At 60.4% G+C, this 26,011-nt stretch overlaps 1 protein-coding gene and 1 long non-coding RNA gene across 2 annotated transcripts; one reads left to right on the top strand and one right to left on the bottom strand.

The window, feature by feature from the left end:
- Positions 1–26,011, bottom strand: LOC140404646 (cellular tumor antigen p53-like). The gene is given in 12 exon segments (XM_072493256.1): positions 1–963; positions 1,999–2,102; positions 2,779–2,864; positions 2,946–3,085; positions 7,333–7,442; positions 9,728–9,840; positions 10,575–10,653; positions 10,655–10,759; positions 15,518–15,766; positions 16,173–16,224; positions 16,614–16,723; positions 25,882–26,011. Coding segments are annotated over 11 exon segments (1,194 nt in total). The 5' UTR covers positions 16,676–16,723; positions 25,882–26,011; the 3' UTR covers positions 1–869.
- Positions 12,399–16,057, top strand: LOC140404647 (uncharacterized). Its single transcript, XR_011938547.1, has 2 exons — positions 12,399–12,622; positions 15,525–16,057. It is a non-coding gene; the product is annotated as an uncharacterized lncRNA (long non-coding RNA).

Raw genomic sequence — 26,011 nt, forward strand, 5'->3', positions numbered from 1 at the left:
TGAAAATATTTGTTTTTATTTGTTGAATATAAAAAGGCAGATGCAAAGGAAGAAAGAATGAGATACTTGGAACTGTGAGACCCGAGTTGGTTTATAGGACAGAAACATTCCAAACCGGGGCCCACTCCCCCCCCCCCACTCCCCACACCACCACGGCAGCACCCTGGGCTCGGCAGAGATTGCAAATCGAGGAGTCAGAATCAGGGACCGCGATCGGGTGCTTCCCTCCGCAGTCGAATACCCGCTCCCCTGGATGCCCAACTTTAATCGGCTCAGCACCCCCCCCCCCCCACATCCTCCAAATCAAAGGTCCATGTTAGTGTTCGCTGGGGAATCTCCTGCTGTCCAATCCCAGACCGTTATCACAAAAGGTAGGTTAATGTAGCAGCGTGACAGAGGGGACAGGTTGCCCCCAGCCCTGGATACCTTGGGGGGGGGGGGGGGGGGGGGGCACGCAGATGGCCAGGGTTGGGGGCTGTAAATGGTCCAAACGGCCCCCACCATGGACCAGCCCAGATGCGCACCTTCAGAGGGAGGTTGGGGCGGGGGACGGACGGGGACACAAGAGGAATAAATTCCAGGCAAGTTACCTTTATTGATTAATACAAAATAATTGCCCATTTCTAATTGCCCTCGAGAAGGCAGCTGGCCAGGGGAGGGGCGGGGGAGAAAGAGGGGTGGGCCGTGTAACATGACGCACTAACATATACCGACTGTGCCCAGGGTTGCCACACCCCTCGGTATTAAAAAACAGATAAGTTTGCATATTTTTCAAATACAGCATGGCAGTTGTGTGCTGAAACTGGCACAGTGGGGGTGAATACCCCCTCAGCTGCTCCAGGGGAAACAGGGGCCGGGAGTGGCGGGTGTCAGTCAGAGTCTCTCTCAGATTTCACCAGCAGCTTCTTCCCTCTCTTCAGCTCCGTAATCACCTTCTCCTTCTTCGCAGCCGTCTTCACCTGACTGTAAAGAGAGAGTCTGTTTAAACCCTCTGACAGTGCGGCACTCCCTCAGTACTGACCCGCTGACAGTGCTGCACTCCCTCAGTACTGACCCTCTGACAGTGCGGCACTCCCTCAGTACTGACCCTCTGACAGTGCGGCACTCCCTCAGTACTGACCCTCTGACAGTGCGGCACTCCCTCAGTACTGACCCTCTGACAGTGCGGCACTCCCTCAGTACTGACCCTCTGACAGTGCGGCACTCCCTCAGTACTGACCCTCTTGACAGTGCGGCACTCCCTCAGTACTGACCCTCTTGACAGTGCAGCACTCCCTCAGTACTGACGCTCTGACAGTGCGGCACTCCCTCAGTACTGACCCTCTTGACAGTGCAGCACTCCCTCAGTACTGACCCTCTGACAGTGCGGCACTCCCTCAGTACTGACCCTCTGACAGTGCGGCACTCCCTCAGTACTGACCCTCTGACAGTGCGGCACTCCCTCAGTACTGACGCTCTGACAGTGCGGCACTCCCTCAGTACTGACCCTCTGACAGTGCGGCACTCCCTCAGTACTGACCCTCTTGACAGTGCAGCACTCCCTCAGTACTGACCCTCTGACAGTGCGGCGCTCCCTCAGTACTGACCCCCTGACAGTGCGGCACTCCCTCAGTACTGACCCTCTGACAGTGCGGCGCTCCCTCAGTACTGACCCTCTGACAGTGCGGCACTCCCTCAGTACTGACCCTCTGACAGTGTGGCGCTCCCTCAGTACTGACCCTCTGACAGTGCGGCACTCCCTCAGTACTGACCCTCTGACAGTACGACACTCCCTCAGTACTGACCCTCTTGATAGTGCAGCACTCCCTCAGTACTGACCCTCTGACAGTGCGACACACCCTCAGTACCGACCCTCTGACAGTGTGGCACTCCCTCAGTTAAGACACCGTACAGTGAAATCCCCCGACATTCCCAAAACCCGGCCCGTGCCCTTGGGAAGAGCCGTCGCCCCCCACGAACCCCCCTCCCCCCACCCCGCTCCCTCGAACAGGAACTTACTGCTGCTGCTTGTAGGCTTCCACCACCTCGGATGGGATCATGTCCTTGATCTCCAGCGCCTCGTTCAGCTTCCTCATCAGCTCGAAGCGTTCACGGCCGCGAACCTGCAGGGAGGAGGGGGGGGGGGGGGGGTCAGCCTGAGTTCAGAGGTCACGCACGAGGTCAGGCGCGCCCAGGGGGTTGGAGCGACCAGAGAAAACTCTCGCGTCGGGAGATTCCCCCCCACCCACCACCGAGAACCTGCCCAATTCCCCTCTGACCCAAAGCCAGGGAACTGAGGGCGTTGTCCCCCCCCCCCTCGCCACGGAGCACCCGAATTCTCCTCGGCCGCTGAAGGAATGTTTGGCTGGGTGCTTTGTCGCAGGTGCGGAGGGGGACGGAGGGGGGCGTACGTGGGACGAGGAGGAGGCCATGTTGTCCCTGTGGCCCCGCCCGCCATTCAACGGCATCGTGGCTGCCCTGTGTCTGAACCCGGTCACGTTAAGAGATCGGGACGCGTGCAGGAGGTGCTCGTGCAGCGCTGCCTCACTCGAGAAGTGTTTTGGGCCTTGGGTGGGTGGGTTGCTGCTGCGCCGTCTCCAATTGCACGGGACCGTCCCGTGGGAAGGTAAGAGTTTCTTTCTCTCGCGTTCCAATCACTTTAATAGTCTAAAACCCCTCGTTTAGACCCCCCCCCCCCCCCCCCTTTAATCTTCTGCAATCGAGGATCTCCAAACTTCGCCCGGGCTACCAGGCTGCGGAACTTAACCCCTTCCGCCCCACTGCACCACCCGCTTTTACCTGCAAGGTGAAGATTTCATCATCGGGCGACACTTTTTTCTTCCTGCGTTCCGGAGGGCTGGCAGGCTGGGAGACCTCCCTGATCGCTGGGGGAGAGAATGGAGAGTAGACGGAGATTAGAGTGCTCCCTGGCTGCAGCCACCCCCCCCCCACTGAGCTTTACTCACAGCGTTTGCTCTTCGAGGCGCCCGATACCCCCACCGAGCCCTCCTGCTGCCTCTTCAGATTCTCCTCCTCGCTTTTCCGATCGCGGCCCGGGCAGGCGCACACTCGCACCTCGAAACACCGGCGGCCGAGGAGGAGGCCACTGCGGGGCATAGAGACAAGACAATGTCGGTAAATTCAGAATCACGCCATCACGAGAACATCTGTACAGGCTGACCCTCTGACAGTGCAGCACTCCCTCAGTACTGACCCTCTGACAGTGCGGCACTCCCTCAGTACTGACCCTCTGACAGTGCGGCACTCCCTCAGTACTGACCCTCTGACAGTGCGGCACTCCCTCAGTACTGACCCTCTGACAGTGCAGCACTCCCTCAGTACTGACCCTCTGACAGTGCGGCTCTCCCTCAGTACTGACCCTCTGACAGTGCAGCACTCCCTCAGTACTGACCCTCTGACAGTGCAGCACTCCCTCAGTACTGACCCTCTGACAGGGCGGCACTCCCTCAGTACTGACCCTCTGACAGTGCGGCACTCCCTCAGTACTGACCCTCTGACAGTGCGGCACTCCCTCAGTACTGACCCTCTGACAGTGCGGCACTCCCTCAGTACTGACCCTCTGACAGTGCGGCACTCCCTCAGTACTGACCCTCTGACAGTGCGGCACTCCCTCAGTACTGACCCTCTGACAGTGCAGCACTCCCTCAGTACTGACCCTCTGACAGTGCGGCGCTCCCTCAGTACTGACCCTCTGACAGTGCGGCACTCCCTCAGTACTGACCCTCTGACAGTGCGGCTCTCCCTCAGTACTGACCCTCTGACAGTGCAGCACTCCCTCAGTACTGACCCTCTGACAGTGCAGCACTCCCTCAGTACTGACCCTCTGACAGGGCGGCACTCCCTCAGTACTGACCCTCTGACAGTGCGGCACTCCCTCAGTACTGACCCTCTGACAGTGCGGCACTCCCTCAGTACTGACCCTCTGACAGTGCAGCACTCCCTCAGTACTGACCCTCTGACAGTGCAGCACTCCCTCAGTACTGACCCTCTGACAGTGCGGCACTCCCTCAGTACTGACCCTCTGACAGTGTGCCGCTCCCCCCGACCTTTTTAAAATTAAAATATTTCCAATTAAGGGGCAATTTAGCGTGGCCAATCCACCTACTCTGCATATCTTTGGGTTGTGGGGGTGAGACTCACACGCAGACACGGGGAGAATTAAAAAAAAAATTAATTCACGGGATGTGGGCCTCGCTGGGCCAACATTTATTGCCCATCCCGGAGGGCAGTTTAAGAGTCAACCCCATTGCTGTGGGTCTGGAGTCACGTGTAGGCCAGACCGGGTAAGGGCGGCAGATTTCTTTCCCTAAAGGACATTAGTGAAGCAGATGGGTTTTTATGACAATCGACAATGGTTTCATGGTCATCGTTAAGACTTTTAATTCCAGAGTTTAATCGAATTCAAATGTCACCATCTGCCCTGATGGGATTTGAACCCAGGTCCCCAGAGCGCGACAAGCCGGTCCCCAGAGCGCGACAAGCCGGTCCCCAGAGCGCGACAAGCCGGTCCCCAGAGCGCGACAAGCCGGTCCCCAGAGCGCGACAAGCCGGTCCCCAGAGCGCGACAAGCCGGTCCCCAGAGCGCGACAAGCCGGTCCCCAGAGCGCGACAAGCCGGTCCCCAGAGCGCGACAAGCCGGTCCCCAGAGCGCGACAAGCCGGTCCCCAGAGCGCGACAAGCCGGTCCCCAGAGCGCGACAAGCCGGTCCCCAGAGCGCGACAAGCCGGTCCCCAGAGCGCGACAAGCCGGTCCCCAGAGCGCGACAAGCCGGTCCCCAGAGCGCGACAAGCCGGTCCCCAGAGCGCGACAAGCCGGTCCCCAGAGCGCGACAAGCCGGTCCCCAGAGCGCGACAAGCCGGTCCCCAGAGCGCGACAAGCCGGTCCCCAGAGCGCGACAAGCCGGTCCCCAGAGCGCGACAAGCCGGTCCCCAGAGCGCGACAAGCCGGTCCCCAGAGCGCGACAAGCCGGTCCCCAGAGCGCGACAAGCCGGTCCCCAGAGCGCGACAAGCCGGTCCCCAGAGCGCGACAAGCCGGTCCCCAGAGCGCGACAAGCCGGTCCCCAGAGCGCGACAAGCCGGTCCCCAGAGCGCGACAAGCCGGTCCCCAGAGCGCGACAAGCCGGTCCCCAGAGCGCGACAAGCCGGTCCCCAGAGCGCGACAAGCCGGTCCCCAGAGCGCGACAAGCCGGTCCCCAGAGCGCGACAAGCCGGTCCCCAGAGCGCGACAAGCCGGTCCCCAGAGCGCGACAAGCCGGTCCCCAGAGCCGGTCCCCAGAGCCGGTCCCCAGAGCGCGACAAGCCGGTCCCCAGAGCGCGACAAGCCGGTCCCCAGAGCGCGACAAGCCGGTCCCCAGAGCGCGACAAGCCGGTCCCCAGAGCGCGACAAGCCGGTCCCCAGAGCCGGTCGCAGAGCCGGTCCCCAGAGCGCGACAAGCCGGTCCCCGGAGCCGGTCCCCAGAGCGCGACAAGCCGGTCCCCAGAGCACTACAAGCCGGTCCCCAGAGCCGGTCCCCAGAGCCGGTCGCCAGAGCCGGTCCCCAGAGCCGGTCCCCAGAGCCGGTCCCCAGAGCCGGTCCCCAGAGCCGGTCCCCAGAGCACGACAAGCCGGTCCCCAGAGCCGGTCCCCAGAGCGCGACAAGCCGGTCCCCAGAGCCGGTCCCCAGAGCGCGACAAGCCGGTCCCCAGAGCGCGACAAGCCGGTCCCCAGAGCGCGACAAGCCGGTCCCCAGAGCGCGACAAGCCGGTCCCCAGAGCGCGACAAGCCGGTCCCCAGAGCGCGACAAGCCGGTCCCCAGAGCGCGACAAGCCGGTCCCCAGAGCGCGACAAGCCGGTCCCCAGAGCGCGACAAGCCGGTCCCCAGAGCGCGACAAGCCGGTCCCCAGAGCGCGACAAGCCGGTCCCCAGAGCGCGACAAGCCGGTCCCCAGAGCGCGACAAGCCGGTCCCCAGAGCGCGACAAGCCGGTCCCCAGAGCGCGACAAGCCGGTCCCCAGAGCGCGACAAGCCGGTCCCCAGAGCGCGACAAGCCGGTCCCCAGAGCGCGACAAGCCGGTCCCCAGAGCGCGACAAGCCGGTCCCCAGAGCGCGACAAGCCGGTCCCCAGAGCGCGACAAGCCGGTCCCCAGAGCGCGACAAGCCGGTCCCCAGAGCGCGACAAGCCGGTCCCCAGAGCGCGACAAGCCGGTCCCCAGAGCGCGACAAGCCGGTCCCCAGAGCGCGACAAGCCGGTCCCCAGAGCGCGACAAGCCGGTCCCCAGAGCGCGACAAGCCGGTCCCCAGAGCCGGTCCCCAGAGCGCGACAAGCCGGTCCCCAGAGCACGACAAGCCGGTCCCCAGAGCCGGTCGCAGAGCCGGTCCCCAGAGCACGACAAGCCGGTCCCCAGAGCGCGACAAGCCGGTCCCCAGAGCCGGTCCCCAGAGCCAGTCGCAGAGCCGGTCCCCAGAGCCAGTCGCAGAGCCAGTCGCAGAGCCGGTCCCCAGAGCCGGTCCCCAGAGCCGGTCCCCAGAGCACAAGCCGGTCCCCAGAGCCGGTCCCCAGAGCACAAGCCGGTCCCCAGAGCCGGTCCCCAGAGCCGGTCCCCAGAGCCGGTCCCCAGAGCCGGTCCCCAGAGCCGGTCCCCAGAGCCGGTCCCCAGAGCCGGTCCCCAGAGCCGGTCCCCAGAGCCGGTCCCCAGAGCCGGTCCCCAGAGCCGGTCCCCAGAGCCGGTCGCAGAGCCGGTCCCCAGAGCCAGTCGCAGAGCCGGTCCCCAGAGCCGGTCCCCAGAGCACGACAAGCCGGTCCCCAGAGCCGGTCCCCAGAGCCGGTCGCAGAGCCGGTCCCCAGAGCCGGTCGCAGAGCCAGTCGCAGAGCCGGTCCCCAGAGCCGGTCCCCAGAGCCGGTCCCCAGAGCCGGTCCCCAGAGCCGGTCCCCAGAGCCGGTCCCCAGAGCCGGTCCCCAGAGCCAGTCGCAGAGCCGGTCCCCAGAGCCGGTCGCAGAGCCGATCCCCAGAGCCGGTCGCAGAGCCGGTCCCCAGAGCCGGTCCCCAGAGCCGGTCGCAGAGCCAGTCGCAGAGCCGGTCCCCAGAGCCGGTCCCCAGAGCCGGTCCCCAGAGCCGGTCCCCAGAGCCGGTCCCCAGAGCCGGTCCCCAGAGCCGGTCCCCAGAGCCGGTCCCCAGAGCCGGTCCCCAGAGCCGGTCCCCAGAGCCGGTCCCCAGAGCCGGTCCCCAGAGCCGGTCGCAGAGCCGGTCCCCAGAGCCGGTCCCCAGAGCCGGTCCCCAGAGCCGGTCGCAGAGCCGGTCCCCAGAGCACAAGCCGGTCCCCAGAGCCGGTCGCAGATGCACACGTGGAACTCACTCGGAGGTCTCCAGGGTGAGGATCGAGAGGATTGGTCGTCTGTTCATTCCTCCCATGCAGCTGCTGTTACACATGAAGTTGTAGAGCACGGTGGTGTAGTCCGATCCCACCTGCGAGGGGGGAGATATTCCAGAGTCACACACGCCTGCCAATCCCCCCCCATTCAGAGACACCCCCAATCCTCCCCCACAGACACCCAGACCCCTCCCCTCCCCCCTCCCCCCAGTCACCCAGACCCCTCCCCTCCCCCCAGTCACCCAGACCCCTCCCCTCCCCCCAGTCACCCAGACCCCTCCCCTCCCCCCAGTCACCCAGACCCCTCCCCAGTCACCCAAATCCCTCCCCACCCCCAGACCTCTCCCCAGTCACCCAGATCCCCCTCCCCTCCCCCCCAGTCACCCAGACCCCTCCCCAGTCACCCAAATCCCTCCCCACCCCCAGACCTCTCCCCAGTCACCCAGACCCCTCCCCTCCCCCCAGTCACCCAGACCCCTCCCCAGTCACCCAAATCCCTCCCCACCCCCAGACCTCCCCAGTCACCCAGATCCCCTCCCCTCCCCAGTCACCCAGACCCCTCCTCTCCCCCAGTCACCCAGACCCCTCCCCCATAGTCACCCAGATCCCCGCCTCTCCTCCACACAGACCCCTCCCCACCCCAGTCACCCAGACCCCGCCTCTCCTCCACACAGACCCCTCCCCACCCCAGTCACCCAGACCCCTCCTCTCCCCCAGTCACCCAGACCCCTCCCCTCCCCCCCAGTCACCCAGACCCCTCCCCAGTCACCCAAATCCCTCCCCACAACCAGACCTCTCCCCAGTCACCCAGATCCCCTCCCCTCCCCAGTCACCCAGACCCCTCCTCTCCCCCAGTCACCCAGACCCCTCCCCTCCCCCCCAGTCACCCAGACCCCTCCCCAGTCACCCAAATCCCTCCCCACCCCCAGACCTCTCCCCAGTCACCCAGATCCCCTCCCCTCCCCAGTCACCCAGACCCCTCCTCTCCCCCAGTCACCCAGACCCCTCCCCCATAGTCACCCAGATCCCCCCTCTCCTCCACACAGACCCCTCCCCTCCCCCCAGTCACCCAGACCTCTCCTCTCCCCCAGTCACCCAGACCCCTCCCCTCCCCCAGAGTAACCCAGACCCCTGCCCTCCCCCAGAGTAACCCAGACCCCTGCCCTCCCCCAGAGTAACCCAGACCCCTCCTCTCCCCCAGTCACCCAGACCCCTCCTCTCCCCCAGTCACCCAGACCCCTCCCCCAGTCACCCAGACCACCACCCTCCCCCAGTCCCCCACCCTCCCCAGTCACCCAGATCCCCCTCCCCCAGTCACCCAGACCCCTCCCCAACAGTCACCAAGACCACTCCCCTCCCCAACAGTCACCAAGACCCCTCCCCTCCCCAACAGTCACCAAGGCCCCTCCCCTCCCCCACAGTCACCCAGACTCCCCCTCTTTCCCCCCCCCCAGTCACCCGGCCCCCTCCCCTCCCCCAGTCACCCAGACCCCTCCCCCAGTCACCCCCTCCCCCAGACCCCTCCTCTCACCCCAGACTGTCACCCCAGACCCCTCCTCAACAGTCACTCAGGCTCCTCCCCTCCCGCAGTCACCCAGACCCCTTCCCTCCCCCCAGTCACCCAGACCCCTCCCCTCCCGCAGTCACCCAGACCCCTCCCCTCCCCCAGTCACCCAGATCCCCCCCTCCCCCACAGTCACCCAGATCCCCTCCCTCCCCTCCCCCAGTCACCCAGTCCCCCCCCAGTCACCCAGACCCCCTCCCCTCCCCCACACAGTCACCCAGATCTCCCCCCTCCCCTCGTCACCCAGACCCCCCCCCACAGTCACCCAGACCCCCCCTCCCCCACACAGTCACGCAGACCCCCCCCACAGTCACCCAGCCCCCTCCCCTCCCTCCCACAGTCACCCAGATCCCCCACCTCCCCCACACAGTCACGCAGACCCCCTCCCCCACAGTCACCCAGCGCCCTCCCCTCCCTCCCACAGTCACCCAGACCCCTCCTCTCCCCCAGTCACCCAGACCCCCCCCCCCCACAGTCACCCAGCCCCCTCCCCTCGCTCCCTGCTTTGAACAATCCCGACATGGACAAAGCTGGGATCGCTCAGGCAAACTCTCCCCCTCTCCCAGCGTCGGTGACGGGTCTGAACTGGCCGCCTCTACCCAGGGACCACCCCGACCCCGTACTCCACCCCCCCCCCCCCCCAAACATCGGACACGGCTGGTCGGCCGGGGGTCACGGACCCATGAACCTGATATTCGTGAGCCCGATATCCGGACAGCGCTTCCCAGGGGTGAATTGGGCTGGATTGGGTGTGGGGGCCAGTCCGCGAGGGTAGGCGCTCCGCAGGACGTTCTGTACCGCCTCCCCCCCTCTCACCTGCGGCAACTCGTAAGGCACGACCACACTCTGCCTCCTGGTGTTCCCGTCCTCGGTGTAACGCGCCCGGCTATTGGCCTCCACCCGGATCAGGTGACTCGGAGGGGCGTGTCCTGAAGGGTTTTCGGTGGGGTGGAAAGAAGATTCACACAATCGTTACTCAATCGCAAAATCCCACAAGCTATCTCGGGAATGAGGCCATTCAGCCTATCGAGTCTGCGCCCGCTCTCCAAACGAGCATCGTGACATAGTGCCGCTCTAACCCCGCACAATCGCGCCTCGATTGAACCGACCTCCGGCAGCGGAGGGTGGGGGGGCTTAACCTCCAGAAACAATAATTCAAATCCCACCCGGGGGGGGCGGGGGGGAACCGAGCGAGATGTTCAGTCACATGGTCACCAGCCCCTTCTCGAGGGCGAGTAAGGATGGGTAATGGACATGGGGAGCGACGCTCACAGAGCGAGAACGAATCGTCTTTCAAAAGGGAAGAAGCTGGTCGCCAAAGCATATCGCGCCAGAGAGGCTCATCAGCGGCTCCACAGAGAGGACGGCTGGATGGATGCAACCTGCGTTTGAGGGCATGTGTGATCGGAGGGAGAGCTAGCAGCTGCCACAGCCACCCGCAATTCTACCCCCAACACCGTCCCCCGCAGTGGAACCCTCACACTGGGCCCGCAGGCGACACAACCCGGAATCCCACCCGGGGCCCGCAGGCGACAGAACCCGGAATCCCACCCGGGGCCCGCAGGCGACAGAACCCGGAATCCCACCCGGGGCCCGCAGGTGACAGAACCCGGAATGCCACCCGGGGCCCGCAGGCGACAGAACCCGGAATCCCATCTCTCACCGTCATTCTCCGAGCTACGTTCATGGTGTGGGCACCTCTTCACCACCTCTGCCACGTGCTCCGGCTTCTTGTAGACGGCGGGTGGCGCGCAGCAGGGCGCCAGCAGGGGGCAGCGGTGACACTCTGACCTGGACGGGGCACGTCTTGGCCAACTGGCAAAACAGCTTGTTCAAGCTCGCAGAGAACTGCAGAGAGAGAGAGAGAGAGAGAGTGAGCGAGTGTGAGGTGGAGAGGAAGATGGAAAGAGAGAGATGGGACGTTGAACCCAACTCCATTCATTTACCGAGAGCGCCCGTCCGGTAACTGAGGGAGTGCCGCACTGTCAGAGGGTCAGTACTGAGGGAGTGCCGCACTGTCAGAGGGTCAGTACTGAGGGAGTGCTGCACTGTCAGAGGGTCAGTACTGAGGGAGTGCCGCACTGTCAGAGGGTCAGTACTGAGGGAGTGCCGCACTGTCAGTGGGTCAGTACTGAGGGAGTGCCGCACTGTCAGAGGGTCAGTACTGAGGGAGCGCCGCACTGTCAGAGGGTCAGTACTGAGGGAGCGCTGCACTGTCAGAGGGTCAGTACTGAGGGAGCGCCGCACTGTCAGAGAGTCAGTACTGAGGGAGTGCCGCACTGTCAGAGGGTCAGTACTGAGGGAGTGCCGCACTGTCAGAGGGTCAGTACTGAGGGAGTGCCGCACTGTCAGAGGGTCAGTACTGAGGGAGTGCCACTGTCAGAGGGTCAGTACTGAGGGAGTGCCGCACTGTCAGAGGGTCAGTACTGAGGGAGTGCCGCACTGTCAGTGGGTCAGTACTGAGGGAGCGCCGCACTGTCAGAGGGTCGGTACTGAGGGAGTGCCGCACTGTCAGAGGGTCGGTACTGAGGGAGTGCCGCATTGTCAGAGGGTCAGTACTGAGGGAGTGCCGCACTGTCAGAGGGTCAGTACTGAGGGAGTGCCGCACTGTCAGAGGGTCAGTACTGAGGGAGTGCCGCACTGTCAGAGGGTCAGTACTGAGGGAGTGCCGCACTGTCAGAGGGTCGGTACTGAGGGAATGCCGCACTGTCAGAGGGTCGGTACTGAGGGAGTGCCGCACTGTCAGAGGGCAGTGCTGAGGGAGTGCCGCACTGTCAGAGGGTCAGTACTGAGGGAGCGCCGCACTGTCAGAGGGTCAGTACGGAGGGAGTGCCGCACTGTCAGAGGGTCAGTACTGAGGGAGTGCCGCACTGTCAGCTGAAACATTAAACTGAGACCCGACCAATTTACTTGTGCGATGTTAAAGACTCCACAGCCACTCCAGGATCTGTGTCGTTCTTCCCCCATTTCCTGGTCAATATTTATTACTCAATCAAACCACAAAAAATGGATGATCGGGTCACTCACCGTCTGTGGGATCCTGCTCTGCACAAATCGCCTTTCCCACATTCCAAACTAACTACACTTCATCGTACTTCGCTGAACTGTCCGAGGGTGAAGAAAGGTGCTATACAAAGACAGCTCTCTGTTTAGACTGGAGACGAGATATTCGACTGCAGGAGTCAGCGCCTTCACGAGTGAAACGCAGACCTGAGCGAGGTGGGACAGGGCTGCTGGCGACAGGGTTGATAGACCCAGCCACACCCCAGTAACAAACTCCACTGACCTCGTTCCGACATCTGCCGGGGGCGCCGGTCTCCCGGTGAGCTCCACTCCCGCCAGCGCTGCCACGCGGCACCAACACCCACGTGCCCGCCGCTGGCCCGGGGCACGTCCCGATGGGAAACGGCAGGAGTACGCGGTGGGAGAACGGCATCGTCGAGAGACAGAGAGGAAACCCAGCTCTTTGCACACACCACACACACACTCTGGACTTGTTAACAGGGTTCGATGATAAGGTTAGGACGGGGAGGAGTTGGAACGACAGACGAAACATGCCTGGTCATGTCCCTCCCAGTTCCTGCAAACGGTTTCAGCTCTCCTCCCTTCCCTCACTGAGGAAAACACAAGATGCAAGGGGACAACAGCGACAGGGACCGGCCGCACGGAAGAGCGAGGACCCCGATTCGGCGGAGGGCCACGTCTGGGAAGGTAAACCCCAAATTACAACTGGATTTGATACATCGATGGTGGTGCCAGAGTCTGATCACCCACCAGACCAACCTGGGAATTCGAACCGGCGTCATTAACCATTCGAGTGCCGAACATTAACTGGTGTCGCTGTTACAGACATTTCAATCGGTTAGAAGGGAGTTAAAGTGACACCGACAAGTGCAGCACTCCCTCAGTACTGACCCTCTGACAGTGCGGCACTCCCTCAGTACTGACCCTCTGACAGTGCGGTACTCCCTCAGTACTGACCCTCTGACAGTGCGGCACTCCCTCAGCACTGACCCTCTGACAGTGCGGCACTCCCTCAGTACTGACCCTCTGACAGTGCGGTACTCCCTCAGTACTGACCCTCTGACAGTGCGGCACTCCCTCAGTACTGACCCTCTGACAGTGCGGTACTCCCTCAGTACTGACCCTCTGACAGTGCGGCACTCCCTCAGTACTGACCCTCTGACAGTGTGGCACTCCCTCAGTACTGACCCTCTGACAGTGCGGCACTCCCTCAGTACTGACCCTCTGACAGTGCAGCACTCCCTCAGTACTGACCCACTGACAGAGCGGCACTCCCTCAGTACTGACCCTCTGACAGTGCGGCACTCCCTCAGTACTGACCCTCTGACAGTGCGGCACTCCTTCAGTACTGACCCTCTGACAATGCGGCACTCCCTCAGTACTGACCCTCTAACAGTGCGGCACTCCCTCAGTACTGACCCTCTGACAGTGCGGCACTCCTTCAGTACTGACCCTCTGACAATGCGGCACTCCCTCAGTACTGACCCTCTAACAGTGCGGCACTCCCTCAGTACCGACCCTCTGACAGTGCGGCACTCCCTTAGTACTGACCCTCTGACAGTGCGGCACTCCCCCAGTACTGACCGTCTGACAGTGCAGCACTCCCCCAGTACTGACCGTCTGACAGTGCAGCACTCCCTCAGTACTGACCCTCTGACAGTGCAGCACTCCCTCAGTACTGACCCTCTGACAGTGCGGCACTCCCTCAGTACTGACCCTCTGACAGTGCGGCACTCCCTCAGTACTGACCCTCTGACAGTGCGGCACTCCCTCAGTACTGACCCTCTGACAGTGCAGCCCTCCCCCAGTACTGACCCTCTGACAGTGCGGCACTCCCTTAGTACTGACCCTCTGACAGTGCGGCACTCCCTCAGTTCTGACCCTCTGACAGTGCAGCCCTCCCTCAGTACTGACCCTCTGACAGTGCGGCACTCCCCCAGTACTGACCCTCTGACAGTGCGGCCCTCCCTCAGTACTGACCCTCTGACAGTGCGGCACTCCCTCAGTACTGACCCTCTGACAGTGCGGCACTCCCTCAGTACTGACCCTCTGACAGTGCGGCACTCCCTCAGTACTGACCCTCTGACAGTGCAGCACTCCCTCAGTACTGACCCTCTGACAGTGCAGCACTCCCTCAGTACTGACCCTCTGACAGTGCGGCACTCCCTCAGTTCTGACCCTCTGACAGTGCGGCACTCCCTCAGTTCTGACCCTCTGACAGTGCGGCACTCCCTCAGTACTGACCCTCTGACAGTGCGGCACTCCCTCAGTACTGACCCTCTGACAGTGCGGCACTCCCTCAGTTCTGACCCTCTGACAGTGCGGCACTCCCTCAGTTCTGACCCTCTGACAGTGCGGCACTCCCTCAGTACTGACCCTCTGACAGTGCGGCACTCCCTCAGTACTGACCCTCTGACAGTGCGGCACTCCCTCAGTTCTGACCCTCTGACAGTGCGGCACTCCCTCAGTACTGACCCTCTGACAGTGCGGCACTCCCTCAGTTCTGACCCTCTGACAGTGTGGCACTCCCTCAGTACTGACCCTCTGACAGTGCAGCCCTCCCTCAGTACTGACCCTCTGACAGTGCGGCACTCCCTCAGTTCTGACCCTCTGACAGTGCGGCACTCCCTCAGTTCTGACCCTCTGACAGTGCGGCACTCCCTCAGTACTGACCCTCTGACAGTGCGGCACTCCCTCAGTACTGACCCTCTGACAGTGCGGCACTCCCTCAGTACTGACCCTGTGACAGTGTGGCACTCCCTCAGTTCTGACCCTCTGACAGTGCGGCACTCCCTCAGTACTGACCCTCTGACAGTGCGGCACTCCCCCAGTACTGACCCTCTGACAGTGCAGCACTCCCTCAGTACTGACCCTCTGACAGTGCGGCACTCCCTCAGTACTGACCCTCTGACAGTGCGGCACTCCCTCAGTTCTGACCCTCTGACAGTGTGGCACTCTCTCAGTACTGACCCTCTGACAGTGCAGCACTCCCTCAGTACTGACCCTCTGACAATGCGGCACTCTCTCAGTACTGACCCTCTGACAGTGCAGCACTCCCTCAGTACTGACCCCTCTGACAGTGCGACACTCCCTCAGTACTGACCCTCTGACAGTGCGGCACTGCCTCAGTACTGACCCTCTGACAGTGCGGCACTGCCTCAGTACTGACCCTCTGACAGTGCGGCACTCCCTCGGTACTGACTCACCGACGCTGGGAGTGACATTGTGGATTACGAGCTCGGGTCTCTGGATTGGAACCTGAACCCTGACCTCGAGAGGAGAGTGTGTTCCCCAATGAGTCAGGGTAGTAACTCGATATGAAGGAGAGACCGTGTGAAGAAATGAATAGGCTGGTTTAGCACAGTGGGCTAAACAGCTGGCTTGCAATGCCGAACAAGGCCAGCAGCGCGGGTTCAATTCCCGTACCGGCCTCCCTGAACAGGCCCCGGAATGTGGCGACTAGGGGTTTTTCACTGAAGCCTACGCGTGACAATAAACGATTATTATTAAGAGAAATATCGCAACGACTGTGAACGGGAACAAGGTTAATGAGAAAGGCTGTTTGTGTGTCGATATTCTCACCGTACAGGTCACCGATTTGGCCGTGCTGGATGGCTGGAAATGGAGCTGGAAGTTGTGTGGGCCTGCATACTCGTTGGTGGACAGAACTGTGCAGACAGAGGTGTTGCCAGGGCCTGGTGTCGTGCCGACCTGGGAGCAGCTGGCACAAGGCAGGAGGCTGTCCGGGATCTCAGCATCTTCCAGGGGATCGCTGCGGCTCGCCACGTTCAGCCCCTCCAGCGCGTTGATGCCCAGATCCTCGAGGTTCGACTTGGGAGGGGAGAGAAGAAAGAGTGGAACCAGGTCAGGACGCTTCCAGAAGGTTCTCCCTCCGTTACCCCAGCCCCGACCCTGGTGCAGTGAGGTCAGAAACTCCCAGGTCCTCAATGTGGTAAACCACTGTACTGTACCTGCTGTCTGTAACATGCCTGGGCTTGCCCCTGCTGGCCCCTCCCCTCGGGCTCAGGTATAAAGGTGGACAACCTCCGGCCCTGCCTTCAGTCTGGGGCTGGCTGCCAGCAGGTATCTTTAAGCTAATTAAAGCCGCAGTTTCACTGTCAACTCAGATTCTCTGTCGTTATTGATGGTACATCACTCGCTCCCAGGGCAGGAGTTCCACACCCCCCCCCCCCCCCCCCCGTGCCCCCCCACCCCTCACACGTTCTGCTTCACTCACCCACATTGAAGGGTCATTTTCCAGCTCCACGGCAGTGCTACGAAACTCGAGCCTGCGGACAGAAGCAAACACAGTCACGGGTTGATTCACACAGCAGCTGACTAAAGTCCGTTCGCAGGCGCTCAGCTGCCGTACTGAGCCACACACACACACACACACAAACCGGGTTGGCAGGTCTGCGGCAAGACAGTGGAAGGGGCACCAACTGACCTCAGTGCCCTCTGCTGAGCCTGCCCACCGACAGATGTACAGCCACAAGTCTCCTCGGCCGCGATGCACGCTGTAGTCGAAAAGCCAAATCCAGGGGGACTCCCAAACAAAGGAAGAATGGGTACTTTGGATCAGGTGGCAGTGTCTACCCGCGCACAGGGCCACATAAATATCAGCGGAGGTGAGCTGGCGGGGCAATGACAATTTCATTCCGACAGCAATGAGACTCACTGGCTCCAAAGCGCTCGAAACGTCTCCTGGCTCAGGGGTCCCTCTTCTTGACTCTCCGACATTGCGACTGATGGCGGGGACTGGCGCCCAGGGTACAGCTTTCTCTGACACTGGAGAGGCAGAAACAAAGGTAAAGAGCATCAATAATCCATATCCAACCCTGTCGACACCGTGAGACAGCAGTACTGACCACTGCGACACCCTGTCCTGGGGACAGTGTAGAGGGAGCTTTACTCTGTATCGAACCCCGTGCTGTACCTGTCCTGGGGGTGTTTGATGGGGACAGTGTAGAGGGAGCTTTACTCTGTATCTAACACTGTGCTGTACCTGTAGTGGGAGTGTTTGATGGGGACAGTGTAGAGGGAGCTTTACTCTATCTTTCTTTTTAAAAAAAAAAATGTTTATTAAGAATTTTTAAACAAAATTTTCAACCATACAAACAATCCCCCCCCCCCCCCCGCGTCACAAAAAGAAAACTCGCACAGCAAGACATAAACATGACAAATCAATATGATACAGAACTTTGTACATTGGATTCCTCCCGTACATGTCAGTTTAACGGATCATTCATGTATTTTCTTGCTCAGATGCACCCCAGAAAAAGAACCCTTCTCCCCCCCCCCCCCCCCCCCCCAAAAGAGAGATGTCCCCCCCTTCTCCCCCTGGGTTGCTGCTGCTGTCGACCGAACTTCCTCTAACGCTCTGCGAGATAGTCTAGGAACGGTTGCCACCGCCTGTAGAACCCCTGTGCAGGCCCCCTCAGGGCAAACTTTATCCTCTCCAACTTGATAAACCCGGCCATGTCATTTATCCAGGCTTCCACACTGGGGGGCTTCACATCTTTCCACACTAACAAGATCCTTCGCCGGGCTACCAGGGACGCAAAGGCCAGAATTCTGGCCTCTTTCGCCTCCTGCACTCCCGGTTCGTCCACTACTCCAAATAATGCCAACCCCCAGCTTGGCTTGACCTGGACTTTCACCACCTTAGATACTGTTCTCGCAACTCCCCTCCAGAACCCATCCAGTGCCGGGCACGATCAAAACATATGGACATGGTTCGCCGGGCTTCCTGAGCACCTTCCACATCTGTCCTCTACCCCAAAGAACCTACTCAACCTCGCCCCCATCATATGCGCTCTGTGAACCACCTTAAACTGTATCAGGCTAAGCCTGGCACACAAGGAAGAGGAATTAACTCTACTTAGGGCATCAGCCCATAGCCCCTCCTCAATCTCCTCCCCCAGCTCCTCTACCAAAGCCTCCCTCTCTTCTTTCATCTCCTGGTATATCGCCGACACCTTGCCCTCTCCGACCCATACATCCGAAATCACCCTATCCTGAATCTCCTGTGCCGGGAATTCCCTCACCTGCCGCCTCACAAACACCCTCACTTGACTGTATCTGAAAGCGTTTCCCGGGGGTAGTCCAAACTTCTCCTCCAGCGCCCCTAAGCTTGCAAACGTCCCATCAATGAACAGGTCCCCCATTCTTCTAATCCCTGCCCAATGCCAGCTCTGAAACCCACCGTCCATCCTCCCCGGGACAAACCGATGGTTATCTCTGATCGGGGACCACACCGAGGCTCCCATTGCACCCCTGTGCCGTCTCCACTGCCCCCAGATCTTTAGCGTTGCCGCCACCACCGGGCTCGTGGTGTACCTTGTCGGCGAAAGCGGCAGCGGTGCCGTCACCAGCGACCCAGGCTCGTTCCTTTGCAGGACGCCATCTCCAACCTCTTCCATGCCACCCCCTCTCCCTCCATCACCCACTTACGGATCATCGCCACGTTGGCTGCCCAGTAGTAGCCACCCAGATTTGGCAACGCCAACCCTCCTCTATCTCTGCTCCAAGAACCCCCTCCTTACCCTCGGGGTCTTGTTTGCCCACACAAAACCCATAATGCTCCTGCCTACCCTCTTAAAGAAGGCCTTGGTGATCACAATTGGAAGGCACTGGAATACAAAAAGAAACCTCGGGAGGAGCACCATTTTAATCGACTGTACCCTGCCCGCCAGCGAGAGTGGCAACATGTCCCACCTTTTAAAGTCCTCCTCCATCTGCTCCACCAGCCGCATCAAATTAAGTTTGTGCAGTGCCCCCCAGCTCCTAGCTACCTGAATCCCCAATTATCGAAAGCTCCTTTCCGCCGCCCTCAACAGTAGGTCGTCTATCCCTCTTCCCTGATCCCCCGGATGCACCACAAAGAGCTCACTCTTCCCCACATTGAGCTTGTAGCCCGAGAAATTCCCAAACTCCCTTAGGATCTGCATGACCTCCACCATCCCCTCCACTGGGTCCGCCACATACAGCAACAGGTCGTCTGCCTACAGCGACACTCGATGCACCTCTCCCCCTCGAACCACCCCCCTCCATTTCCTGGACTCCCTTAATGCCATGGCCAAAGGTTAAATTGCTAATGCAAACAACAGGGGGGACAGGGGGCACCCCTGCCTCATCCCTCGATACAGCCGAAAATACTCCGACCTCCGCCGATTCATAACCGCACTCGCCACCGGGGCTCTATATAGGAGCTCAAACCAACTGATAAACCCCTCCCCAACACTTCCCAGAGGTACTCCCACTCTACTCGGTCAAAGGCCTTCTCCGCGTCCATAGCTGCCACTATCTCCACCTCTCCCTCCACCGATGGCATCATTAACACGTTTAGGAGCCTTCGCACATTTAGTTGCCTGCCCTTTACAAATCCCGTCTGGTCCTCGTGGATCACCCCCAGGACACAGTCCTCAATCCTCGTAGCCAACACTTTTGCCAGCAACTTAGCACCTACGGTGAGGAGCGAGATCGGTCTATACGACCCGCATTGCAGTGGGTCCTTATCCCGCTTCAGGATCAAAGAGATCGTCGCCTCCGACATTGTCGGGGGCAGGGTCCCCCCCTCCCTTACCTCATTGAAAGTCCTCACCAGCAACGGGGCTAACAGGTCTACATACTTCCTATAGAACTCCACCGGGAACCCATCCGGTCCCGGGGCCTTCCCTGCCTGCATGCTCCCCAGTCCTTTAACCAGCTCCTCCACCCCAATTGGTGCCCCCAAAGCAGCCACCTCCTGCCCCTCGGGAACCTCAGTTGGTCAAAGAATCGTCGCATCCCCTCTTTTCCCCCTGGGGGCTGGGACCTATACAGCTCCTCGTAGAAGGCCTTGAATGCCTCATTCACTTTCACCGCACCGTAGTTCACCTTCCATCTTTGACTCCGCCCATTTCCCTCGCTGTCATCCTCTTACGGAGCTGATGTGCCAGCATCCGGCTCGCCTTCTCCCCACACTCATACGTCGCCCCCTGTGCCTTCCTCCACTGTGCCTCTGCCTTCCCTGTGGTCAACAGGTCGAACTCCGTCTGGAGACGGCGTCTCTCCGAGTAGTCCCTCATCAGGGACCTCTGCATATCTCCTGTCCACTCTTAAAATCTCCCCCACTAACCTCTCCCTTTCCCTGCCCTCTCTCTTCTCCCCATGAGCCCTGATGGAGATTAACTCTCCCCTGACCACCGCCTTCAGCGCCTCCCATACTACTCCCACCTGCACCTCCCTGTAGTCGTTGGCCTCCAGATACCTTTCGATGCACCCCCGCACCCTCCCTCGTCTGCCAGCAGTCCCACATCCAACCGCCACAGCGGGCGTTGGTCCCTCTCCTCCCCCAGCTGTAGTTCCACCCAGTGCGGGGCGTGGTCTGAAATGGCTATGGCCGAATACTCCGTTCCCTGCACTTTCGGGATCAATGCCCTGCCCAGAACAAAAAAATCTATCCGGGAGTAGGCCTTATGTACATGGGAGACAAAAAAAATTATCTGGCCAAAGGCTTGGCAAATCTCCACAGATCTACTCCCCCCATCTGATCCATAAACCCCCTGAGCACCTTGGTCGCAGCCGGCCTCTTTCCAGTCCTAGATCTGGAGCGATCCAGTGCTGGGTCCAACACCGTGTTGAAATCCCCCCCCCCCCCGCATTATCAAGATTCCTACCTCCAAGTCCGGAATACGCCCCAACATCCGTTTCATGAATCCAGCATCGTCCCAATTCGGGGCGTATACATTTACCAATACCACCCCCCGTCCCCTGCAACCTACCACTCACCATCACGTATCGGCCTCCATTGTCCGCTACTATGTTCTTGGCCTCAAACGACACCCGCTTCCCCACCAGTATTGCCACCCTCTGTTCTTCGCATCCAGCCCCGAATGGAACACCTGTCCTACCCATCCTTCCTTAACCTGACCTGCCACCTTCAGATGTGTCTCCTGAAACATGACCACGTCTGCCTTCGGTCCCTTTAAGTGCTGCGAACACTCGGGCCCTCTTAACCGGCCCATTTAGGCCTCTCACATTCCATGTGATCAGCTGGATTGGGGGGGGGGGAATACCCCCCGCCCCCCTCCCGACTAGCCATCTCCTATCTTAGGCCAGTCCCGTGCCCGCGTCTCCCGCACCCTCCAGTCCCCCAGACGGGGAACCCCCGCCCCGGCCACCTCTACCATTTTCAGTTCCCCCTCGGCCAATGCAGCAGCAACCCTATTGTCCCCCCCCCGCTAGATCCGCATCTAGCTCTTTTGCTCCCCCAATAATACTTCCGTAAGTCAGCTGACTCCTGCTGACCCCGGCTTCCCGTTGATCTCCCCCGTGTGGGAGTCTCTCCTCCTCACCTTCCTCCACCCACCCCCCACCTTTTTTGCACGGGAAAAAGCCCGCGCTTTCCTGAACCAGCCCCGCCCCCTGTGGCGCAGCTCCTGTTGCGGCCATTATCCCAGTTCCCTCATCCCCGAGTCTCACCTCCCTCCAGCACCGACGCCCACATTCCCCATCATCATCATCTCGTCTACAGAAAAGAAAAAAAGGAAATTTTAACCAGAACTCTACCCACATCCCCATCCATCATCCCACCCATGGAGTATTCTTTACCCGTATTTACAACCCTGTATATACAGTCAACATCTCCCCCACAACCACAGTCCCTCAGTTCGAGTCCAATTTTTCCATTTGGATAAAGGTCCAAGCCTCTTCTGGCGTTTCGAAATAGCGATGTCGGTCCTGATAAGTGACCCACAGTCGCGCTGGCTGCAGCATTCCGAATCTCACCCTTTTTTTATGCAGCACCGCCTTGGCCCGGTTGAAACCCGCTCTCCTCTTTGCCACCTCCGCGCTCCAGTCCTGGTAGACTCGGATCACCGCATTCTCCCATCTACTGCTCCGCTCCTTCTTGGCCTATCTCAGGACACTCTCTCTGTCCGCGAAGCGATGGAACCTCGCCACTATCGCCCTTGGCGGCTCGCCAGCCTTGGGTCTCCTCGCCAGGACCCGGGGAGCCCCTTCTAGCTCCAGGGGGCTCGGAGAGGCCTCCACACCCATCAGCGAATGGAGCATCGTGCGCACATACGCCCCGGCATCAGCCCCCTCCACTCCTTCGGGGAGACCCAGAATCCGGAGATTCTTCCTCCTCGACCTGTTCTCCAGGACCTTGAGGCTCTCGGCCCACCTCTTGTGCACCGCCTCGATCTTCACCGCCAGGCCCAAGATCTCGTCCTCGTTAGTTTTGTCCTTCACCTCTCGGAGCTCTACCGCCAGGGCCTTCTGGGTCACCTTCAGTCCCTCGATCGCCAGCAGCAATGGCGCCAGCACCTCCACGCAGCGCCTGAGAAACTCCTGCTGGTCCGGCCCCCATGCTGCTCGATCTCCGCCCTCCTGTTTTTCCCCAGTCGTTTCTGCCGCTGCTCCAAAGCCTCTTTTTCCGCCGCTCCACTGCAAATCCCCTCCATACGACGGAAGGGGGACCTTACTTCACCTCCCCACACGGGATTTGGTCAAAGAATTTCCATTGGGGCTCCTCCGGAACCCAAAAGTCCGTTATAGCGGGAGCTGCCGAGATGTACGGCTTGACTCCGCATCGACGAGTGCTCGCTTTACTCTGTATCTAACCCCGTGCTGTACCTGTCCTGGGAGTGTTTGATGGGGACAGTGTAGAGGGAGCTTTACTCTGTATCTAACCCCGTGCTGTACCTGTCCTGGGAGTGTTTGATGGGGACAGTGTAGAGGGAGCTTTACTCTGTATCTAACCCCGTGTTGTACCTGTCCTGGGAGTGTTTGATGGGGACAGTGTACAGGGAGCTTTACTCTGTATCTAACCCCGTACTGTACCTGTCCTGGGAGTGTTTGATGGGGACAGTGTAGAGGGAGCTTTACTCTGTATCTAACCCCGTGCTGTACCTGTCCTGGGAGTGTTTGATGGGGACAGTGTAGAGGGAGCTTTACTCTGTATCTAACCCCGTGCTGTACCTGTCCTGGGAGTGTTTGATGGGGACAGTGTCGAGGGAGCTTTACTCTGTATCTAACCCCGTGCTGTACCTGTCCTGGGAGTGTTTGATGGGGACAGTGTAGAGGGAGCTTTACTCTGTATCTAACCCCGTGCTGTACCTGTCCCGGGAGTGTTTGATGGGGACAGTGTCGAGGGAGCCTTATTCTGTATCTAACCCCATGCTGTACCTGTCCTGGGAGTGTTTGATGGGGACAGTGTAGAGGGAGCTTTACTCTGTATCTAACCCCGTGCTGTACCTGTCCTGGGAGTGTTTGATGGGGACAGTGTCGAGGGAGCCTTATTCTGTATCTAACCCCATGCTGTACCTGTCCTGGGAGTGTTTGATGGGGACAGTGTAGAGGGAGCTTTACTCTGTATCTAACCCCGTGCTGTACCTGTCCTGGGAGTGTTTGATGGGGACAGTGTAGAGGGAGCTTTACTCTGTATCTAACCCCGTGCTGTACCTGTCCTGGGAGTGTTTGATGGGGACAGTGTAGAGGGAGCTTTACTCTGTATCTAACCCCGTGCTGTACCTGTCCTGGGAGTGTTTGGTGGGGACAGTGTAGAGGGAGCTTTACTCTGTATCTAACACCGTGCTGTACCTGTCCTGGGAGTGTTTGATGGGGACAGTGTAGAGGGAGCTTTACTCTGTATCTAACCCCGTGCTGTACCTGTCCTGGGAGTGTTTGATGGGGACAGTGTAGAGGGAGCTTTACTCTGTATCTAACCCCGTGCTGTACCTGTCCTGGGAGTGTTTGATGGGGACAGTGTAGAGGGAGCTTTACTCTGTATCTAACCCCGTGCTGTACCTGTCCTGGGAGTGTTTGGTGGGGACAGTGTAGAGGGAGCTTTACTCTGTATCTAACCCCGTACTGTACCTGTCCTGGGAGTGTTTGATGGGGACAGTGTAGAGGGAGCTTTACTCTGTATCTAACCCCGTGCTGTACCTGTCCTGGGAGTGTTTGATGGGGACAGTGTAGAGGGAGCTTTACTCTGTATCTAACCCCGTGCTGTACCTGTCCTGGGAGTGTTTGATGGGGACAGTGTAGAGGGAGCTTTACTCTGTATCTAACCCCGTGCTGTACCTGTCCTGGGAGTGTTTGGTGGGGACAGTGTAGAGGGAGCTTTACTCTGTATCTAACCCCGTACTGTACCTGTCCTGGGAGTGTTTGATGGGGACAGTGTAGAGGGAGTTTTACTCTGTATCTAACCCCGTGCTGTACCTGTCCTGGGAGTGTTTGATGGGGACAGTGTAGAGGGAGCTTTACTCTGTATCTAACCCTGTGCTGTACCTGTCCTGGGAGTGTTTGGTGGGGACAGTGTAGAGGGAGCTTTACTCTGTATCTAACCCCGTACTGTACCTGTCCTGGGAGTGTTTGATGGGGACAGTGTAGAGGGAGCTTTACTCTGTATCTAACCCCGTGCTGTACCTGTCCTGGGAGTGTTTGGTGGGGACAGTGTAGAGGGAGCTTTACTCTGTATCTAACCCCGTGCTGTACCTGTCCTGGGAGTGTTTGATGGGGACAGTGTAGATGGAGCTTTACTCTGTATCTAACCCCGTGCTGTACCTGTCCTGGGAGTGTTTGATGGGGACAGTGTAGAGGGAGCTTTACTCTGTATCGAACCCCGTGCTGTACCTGTCCTGGGAGTGTTTGATGGGACAGTGTAGATGGAGCTTTACTCTGTATCTAACCCCGTGCTGTACCTGTCCTGGGAGTGTTTGATGGGGACAGTGTAGAGGGAGCTTTACTCTGTATCTAACCCCGTGCTGTACCTGTCCTGGGAGTGTTTGATGGGACAGTGTAGAGGGAGCTTTACTCTGTATCTAACCCCGTGCTGTACCTGTCCTGGGAGTGTTTGATGGGGACAGTGTAGAGGGAGCTTTACTCTGTATCTAACCCCGTGCTGTACCTGTCCTGGGAGTGTTTGATGGGGACAGTGTAGAGGGAGCTTTACTCTGTATCTAACCCCGTGCTGTACCTGTCCTGGGAGTGTTTGAAGGGGACAGTGTAGAGGGAGCTTTACTCTGTATCTAACCCCGTGCTGTACCTGTCCTGGGAGTGTTTGATGGGGCAGTGTAGAGGGAGCTTTACTCTGTATCTAACCCCGTGCTGTACCTGTCCTGGGAGTGTTTGATGGGGACAGTGATGGGAGGAGGGGGTGCAATTGGGGTGCATGGAATTGACTTTAGCCCCGCCCCTTCCGGTTCTAACGTTCCGAGGACGACTCCCCGTAAGCTGCCCTCCAGCTGACGTCAGGGACACAAACAAAAACACTGGGGGAGGGGAGAAAGCGTGCCGCCTCGGGAGGGGACTTCCCCGCCGGGATGGCGAGGGGGTGAAACAGCGGCACAGTTGGTGATGTCCAGGCTCTGGTGGAAATCTCCGGCGGGGTCCGGGCGGGGAGGAGGAGCAGGAATGGTCAATAATCCAGCAGCGCCCCCCCCGCGGGGGATGGTGCGGTCCGTTCGGCCCGCGTGCTGGGACAGGGCGCCCGGATGGAGCAGCGGACTCGCCCGGCTCAGCGTGCTGCCCTCAGGGCCCCTGATCCCGGCCGCGCTGCTCACTCCGGCCCGCGGCTCCGCTCCTCTCCCCGGCCGCGGCTCCTCTCCCCGGCCGCGCTGCTCACTCCGGCCCGCGGCTCCGCTCCTCTCCCCGGCCGCGCTGCTCACTCCGGCCCGCGGCTCCTCTCCCCGGCCGCGCTGCTCACACCGGCCCGCGGCTCCGCTCCTCTCCCCGGCCGCGGCTCCTCTCCCCGGCCGCGCTGCTCACTCCGGCCCGCGGCTCCGCTCCTCTCCCCGGCCGCGCTGCTCACTCCGGCCCGCGGCTCCTCTCCCCGGCCGCGCTGCTCACACCGGCCCGCGGCTCCTCTCCCCGGCCCGCGGCTCCTCTGCCCCCTCGGGCCGGGCATGCCGAACCCCTGGCCCGCAGCCAGCCTAAGGCCGCCCACCCCCGGCAGGTACCTGGAGCCCAGTCCCCTGCGCCGCAGCCGCTCCGGCCCGGAGCCTGCCGCTTTTCTCCCGCCTCTGCCGAGCTGGGGGAATTCCCTCAATCCCATCTGCCCCCGCGCGCCGGCCCCGCCTGCCGCTGACG

The sequence above is a fragment of the Scyliorhinus torazame genome, chromosome 31, assembly GCF_047496885.1.
Source record: "Scyliorhinus torazame isolate Kashiwa2021f chromosome 31, sScyTor2.1, whole genome shotgun sequence".
NCBI classification, from domain to species: Eukaryota; Metazoa; Chordata; class Chondrichthyes; order Carcharhiniformes; family Scyliorhinidae; genus Scyliorhinus; species Scyliorhinus torazame.